This window comes from Lynx rufus, unplaced genomic scaffold (assembly GCF_022079265.1).
Source record: "Lynx rufus isolate CCGP_SWC_20201006 ecotype Redwood Valley unplaced genomic scaffold, mLynRuf1.p SCAF_10, whole genome shotgun sequence".
In the NCBI taxonomy this organism is placed as follows: Eukaryota; Metazoa; Chordata; class Mammalia; order Carnivora; family Felidae; genus Lynx; species Lynx rufus.
The window spans coordinates 87,629,517-87,635,746 of NW_025814824.1; the positions used below are offsets into that span (position 1 = coordinate 87,629,517).

The 6,230-nt window shown below is 65.3% G+C and overlaps 1 protein-coding gene across 1 annotated transcript; it reads right to left on the bottom strand.

Annotated features, from left to right (window-relative positions):
- Nucleotides 1-2,985: 2,985 nt before the first annotated feature.
- IER5L (immediate early response 5 like) lies at nt 2,986-5,713 on the bottom strand. Its single transcript, XM_047070740.1, has one exon. It carries the CDS (start codon nt 5,517-5,519, stop codon nt 4,299-4,301), a length of 1,221 nt encoding a protein of 406 aa, XP_046926696.1. The 5' UTR covers nt 5,520-5,713; the 3' UTR covers nt 2,986-4,298.
- Nucleotides 5,714-6,230: the final 517 nt, after the last annotated feature.

Below are 6,230 nucleotides of genomic sequence, written 5' to 3' on the forward strand. Positions count from 1 at the left end.
CTGGGAGATGGGAAACCAGCAGCTGCCGTCTATAGCTGTAGTGAGAAGTGGGTCTGTAGTCGGGGAGTGGGAATCTCAAGTGCAGAGAAGAAAGTCACAGGACACACACACACACACACACACCCACACACACACACACACACACACACGGATGCATACTCCCCATAAAAGCACTCAGATCTCAGCACCCTGCACAGTGGCTCTCTTGGGAACCCTGGGCATCCCCAGCCCCTGGCTTCTCTGGAGGGCAGCCTGGAGCTCCCTGAGGATCTGGACTGTCATCCCAGCAGCTCTATGTTGCTGGGAGCGCCGCTTGGAGCCTGGCTCAACCCTACGCCACGTATCAAGGGCAGCAGGATCTGCGGTGTTCTAGGAGCTGGGGGAAGTGTGTGTGTGTGTTTGCATGTGGTGGTGGTGGTGGTGGGGGACCTAGGGGAATGAGCGAGAGGTTTGCTGGAGTTCTGGCGTCCAGAGCTGCTGTGCTCTGGAAGCCCCCCACCCCATCACTCCCTGGGTCTCCCTACCTCCCCAAGCAGCACCCCGACTCCTGCCTGGGGGCTCTTGTGGGGTCTGTCTTGGCCTTTTTTTTTGCTGGAGAAAGAGGGGCTTGTCTGTGGATCTGGGTCTGTGGACTTCTGGATGGACTGCCTGCCTGCCCCCTTCCCCCTTCCCGGGGACTGTCATAACCGGGCATCCTCCACAGCCCCCCAGCCTTTCAGTCTGTGCTACGCACGGGAATATTAGTCTCTCAGGATGTTCTGGGTGGGCATGCTGCGTGCTGTGCAGTACCCTGGGGGTTTGAGTGAAGATGCTGCTTAGAGCTCTTGTGTTGGGGACAGTGTGGCCGGGTGTGGTCCCCCCCCCGCACCCCCGCGTGTTGGGCAGCATAGTAGCAAGTGCAACTGTTTTGTAAGGAATATCTTAGCGTGAGATGTAGATCGCCGGGTGGGTTGTGTTTTGGGTCACTGCCTATTATGCTCGGGGCATTAACCCTTTGCGTGGATGCCTGAGTCCTGAAAAAATAAGGGGGGGGGGGAAGGGTACCTCCCTTCTGGGGGTTCTCAGAGCCCTCCATTCGCCTCCCTCCACCAGTTAGAACCCCATGTGCTTGAGGCTCCTGGCACTGCTGAAGCTCAGAAAACCTGGCAAAAAGGGAGGGGAACGCTGGTCCCGGGATCCGGTTGGGTCCACAGCTCTTGTTTGGCAGCTTACCAGCCGCACTCCTCTGCCGTAGGCCTCCGGGCGACGGATGGGGCGTGGGGGGGCGGGGGCGGGATCCCAAGCCCCTTGGCTGGTCCCTTCCCGTGCCCAGGTCCGCGCTCCCAACAAAGGCGACTGGACCACGTGCCCCCTCCTCGACGCGGGCCCGGAGTGGCGACGCCCGCGGCCCGGGGCTCCCGTTCCAGCCGGGACTGCCTCCGGGCCCGGGCGCTGAGCCCCAGGTGGGCGCCGAGCAGCCCCCCGCCCCCCGGCGGCCCGGCCGCTGGCGGCTGTGCCTCGCCCACTCCCAGCCGCAGCCGCTGCAGCGCCCGGGAAGTGGCGCTAGGGGGAGCTCTGGCAACTGGCTTGGTGGATTGAAGCAAAACCGTGCATCAAACAGCTTTCCTGGTACTTCCCTGTGCAGCAGGGAGAAAATGGGGAGCGGGGAGACGCACTGTTCCCCCTCCCCAGCAGCTCCAGACTCTTCCCGTGGGAGGCCGAGAAAACAGCCCTGGGTGGGTGGGGGGGGGGGCTGGGGTGGAGGTGCCGTTCCTCCCCGTAACTCACGCCTCCGTAGTCTCTCTCTTCCCCCGCCCCCATCGCAGACCTTCGCGGCCCCCCGCGCTCTGGAGTGTCCCCGAGAACTTCGCCTCGCGCGACACGGGGACCCGAAGCCGAGAGGGCCCCTGGGACTGCCGTGCGTCCTCCTCTCAGAGGCTGGGGTGGGGCCTCTTGGCCGCAGCCCCTCCAGTCGCTGCTGGAGGCGTGAAGCAGGGGGCGGGGGGGGGGGGGGTGGGGGCGCCAGTCGTCCGGAGGGGTGGCTTGCGCAGGAAAGGGGAGCGCAGGGGTGAGAGAGCGAGCGCGAGAGCACTGGGGAGAGCAGCCCGAGGGACACCGAGAGACACTGTCAAACAAACAGCAAGCTGCCACTTGGCTTTTTTTTTTCTTTTTCTCAGTCTTTCTTTCCTATCCCCTATTTGTAAAGCTGGAACCACCCCCGCGCGCCCCCGGGCCGGAGCCGCGGCTCCAGATGTGAATTTGGTTCCAGTGGGGAGAACGCGAGCTTCCTCGGGGCCTTGGCACATTCTCCCACTCTGAGGTCATTCCGTAGGTGGTCAGAGGGGAGAGCGCGCCTGGAGCCTTCCTGCCTCCATCCACTGGGGAGGGAAGAGAGGCGGGGGGGAGGGAGGCGGGAGGGAGAGGGGAGGGGCGCGAGGAGGGAGGGAGACGCCGCCAGCACACCACCAAGTGGCACCGAGCAGTGATAACAAACTCAACTTAAAAAAAAAAAAAAAAAAAAAAGGGAAAAGGAAAAAACTTCCCCAAGTTGCAGCCCGAGACGTGCGGACGAGCGGGCGGAGGCGCGGGGCGGGGAGTGTGGGTGGCCCAGAAAGCCCCCCCCCAGGGTCCCTAGGCTGCTTTCCCCGGCCGCAGAGGGCTTAGACTTGAGGCCGACCAGGCCCCGCGCTCCAGGCCGGGCAGGAAATGTGTTGAAGGCAGGCTCCGCTTCCTGCGGGAGACCCCGGGGGGCGGCCGTTCCCGTGGGGGGGGGGGGGCAGGGCCCTTTGGGGAAGGCGGCCGGGGAGGCGCGCAGCCCTAACATCCCCAGCAACCAACATCCCGCACTTCCAATCCCTCTCCCACCCCCGGCCCTGCGGATGTGGGCAGATCCCGCCCGCCCAGGCCCCGGAGAGCTGGGATTTGCATGGGGGTAGGGGTCTCTCCCTACCTCCCTCTGTCCTCCCCTCCACCTCCGGGCCGATCTGAAAACAAGACACCACCATCCTCTATAATCGGCTTTTTATTAAGATTATAAATTTAAACAAATCATCTGAACAGTTTTACCCGGTGATATACAATTCAGTATGCACAAAAATACAGAAGAATGAGGGAGAAGGGCCAAGAAAGGAAGGGTTGGCAACTTGTTTTGGGGTCCACATGGAGCTGATGGCAGAGAACCAGAGGGGCTGCAGATGAACCCCACCTTTTTACAACAAAAGGCTTTAAATTAAACAAAATCTATCGAGCTGAAGACACAGGACAGGGTTCTCACAGCCTCGAACAATGCTGGTTTCATGAAATGCAACCGAAGCCTGAACTAGGACAGTGCAACTTAGAAGCACACACACAAACACCACATCTGACCGGGAACTTAGTGAAAAGTCTCCAACGCAGTCGGCGGTCCCGGCCCCTCCCTCCCTCGGGGCCGCCGGGGATCCAGGTGAAGGAATCGACTTCCTTTTTTGTTTAGTGAGGACCGCAGTGCTGGGCATGATGGGAAATGTAGTCCGCCGTGCCCGCCCCCCACCCCTTCCCCAAACGGTGTCCGGGAGTGTCGGGGTGCCGGGCGCCACCCCCCGAGTCCGGGAGACGGGTGGAGGAGGGGAAGAGAGCGGAGCCAGAGGGGCGGGGAGAGGAGGGGTTCAAGACACCCGCCCCGGGAAAGAAAAAAAAAAAAAGTTGAAGTGTTTTCATTTCTGCCTTCTCATTTTGAGAACTTTGGAGGCCGCCCCCGGAGAGGAAATGTGACCCAAACGTCCCTTTCGGAGATAGAGAGTTTGCCTTTGTTTTTGCTCAGGATTTCACAAGACCCATTCCTCACCCCATGGAGGGACTCGGGAGAACCGAGCGCCGGGCTTCCCGGGTCTGACAACTGATTGGAATCGGCGTCCCGGGCCCCGCGCCCTCCTGCGCTGCGCCCCCGGCGCGCCCTGGCGGCCCGGGCGCCCTGCCTCGCCCCCGGCTGCCCGGCACCTCCTCCGGGCAGCAGCCCTCCCTCACGTGGCTGGCTCCTCGCTAAACACCACTGCAATCACTACAATAAAAAGAAAAAAAAGAGTAGGAGAAACACAAAGCATACTTAAATAGGCGCTTTTTCTCTCTGCAAAAATAAAGTCCAAGATCATAGATTTCTTTTCTTTCTTTTTTTTTTTTTTTTATTTTACAATTTATAAAACATCAGCCGCCTCCCCCTGCTCGCCCTCAGCTCAGCCCCGGGTGGCCAGGCGCCCCGTTCGTTCCCTCCTCTCGCCCCTTGGCCGAGTCTTTGTCTGGCCCCAGCCCCGCGGGGCCCCGGGTCCCCGTGCCCTCGGGGGTCCCTAGAAGGCGACAATGGCTCGAGTCCAGGCGCCGAGGCTGGCGAGCGCCTGCTTGGCGCACAGCTGCCCGTTGAGCGGCGGCGGCTGCTCCGAGGAGTCCGGCTGTCGGCTCACCAGCCCCGAGAAGCCCGAGCCAAAGATGGAGATCAAGTTTGAGATGTTGGACGCGTCCGGGGACGAGTCCGGGCAGAAGTCCTCGAAGCGGGCGCGCTTGCAGGGGGCGAACGGGGCGCCCCCGGGGGGCTCGGCTCCCAGGTCGCCAGCGTCCTCCTCGTCGTCTTCGTCCTCCTCCTGGCCAGGGTAATACTTGCGCTTGCAGCCGGCGGCGGACGCCAGGCCGGGTCCTGGGGCGCCCTGGCCACAGCAGGGGCAGTGGGCGGAGGCGCAGCAGTCCTGGTGCAAGTAGCCGTTCTCCACCGTGGTCACCACGTGAGTGTCCAGGTCCAGCACGGTGGTCTGGCTGCTGCAGTGCACGCCGAAGTCCGAGGGGGCCGGGTACGCGCCCCGGTAGAAGCCGGGGGAGGAGGCGGGGGCCGGGGAGGCGGGCGGGGAGGCGCCAGCAGCGGCCTGAGGGGCGGCCGCTGGGGGCGCGGAGGGCGCGGAGCAGGCGGCCGAGGCGCGAGGGTCCCGCGGGCAGAGCGCGGCGGGCGCGGGCGGCGGCAGCGGCGCAGGACCCGGCTGCAGCGGCTCCAAGGGCTGCCCGCGGTGGGGCGCGCCGTGCGGCGGCTGGAGCGCGGCGCACCCGGGCAGCTCCGAGAGCGCCCCCGCGCCGCCCGCGGGCGCCCCGGCCGCCGCCGCCGCGCAGCCCCTGGGCGCCGGGTGCTGGTGCTGGTGCAGCTGCTGCTGGAGGTGCAGCTGGTGGAGCTGGTGGAGCTGGTGCAGCTGGTGCCGGGCGGCCGGCTCGCGCGCCTCCGCGTCCCCGCCGCCGCCAAGTTGGAGCGGGCCGAAGTCGGCCGCGCTGGCCGGCATGCCGGGCGCCGCGTACGCGAGGTGCTGGTGCTGGTGGTGGGGCGGCTGCTGCTGTTGCTGCTGCTGTTGCTGCTGCTGGCGCCGGTAGAGCTCGGCGTAGCGCTCGCTCAGGTAGAGCTGGCGCGCGTTGCGGAGCACGTAGGACACCAGGAGGTTCTTGTGCAGCTTGATGCCGCCGCGCTGGGTCCGGGAGCTGTGGATCTTGCGCAGGGAGATGCTGATCAGGCTCTGGGCGTCCAGGGCGCACTCCATGCTCCCGCGGAGACGGTGGCGGCGGAGCAGCCGCGGCCGCTGCTGCTGTTAAGGCTGCTGCTGTCTCGGCCTCCAGCCGGCCGCCGGGGCGCGCCGGGTAGGGGAAACGGAGCCCGGGTCAGCGGGTCGGCTGCGCTCCGAGAGGAGCCGCCACCATGCGCCGCGCGCCACCCGCAGGCTCGTGCTCCCCGCTCGGCGCCAAAGCAATGAGCCTCGGCCGGCCCCGGCCCCAGCTATTTAGCCGGGCGTTAGGGCCCCGCCCCACACCTGACGAGCCAATAGGAGCAGCCAGAGCCTCCCGAGTGACAGGCGCTGCCCGCCCCGGGGCCACTCGGCTGGCCAATCAGACCAAGGCGGTTCCTTTGTGCTATTCAAATACCGAACGGACCCCGGGCCTCCAACGCCGCCGCTGCCTCGAATGTTCTCCCGGGGCTGCCGAGCCGCGTGGGACTCGGAGCCGCTGGGGCCGCTGTGTACACTATGGGTCGCCTCGTAGCCGCCACGCTGGAGCCCGCGGCCGCCCTCGGCCTAGCTCCTGGGAGCCGGGGGTCGGCTCACCTGAGTGCTGCGACGACGGCTCCTCCCCCTTCCGCATGGCTGGGCCTCACCTGCGGCAGGTGCGCGCAAGTCCCCACTCCCGGCCACGCGGCACCTCCTTTCTCACCTGCCGACCCCGGGTGACCCGCGGGATCCAGGCCTTCGCAGGAGACC

Coding starts and splice junctions, on each gene's coding strand:
- IER5L (XM_047070740.1), bottom strand. CDS start 5,519: ATGGAGTGCGCCCTGGACGCCCAGAGCCTGATCAGCATCTCCCTGCGC.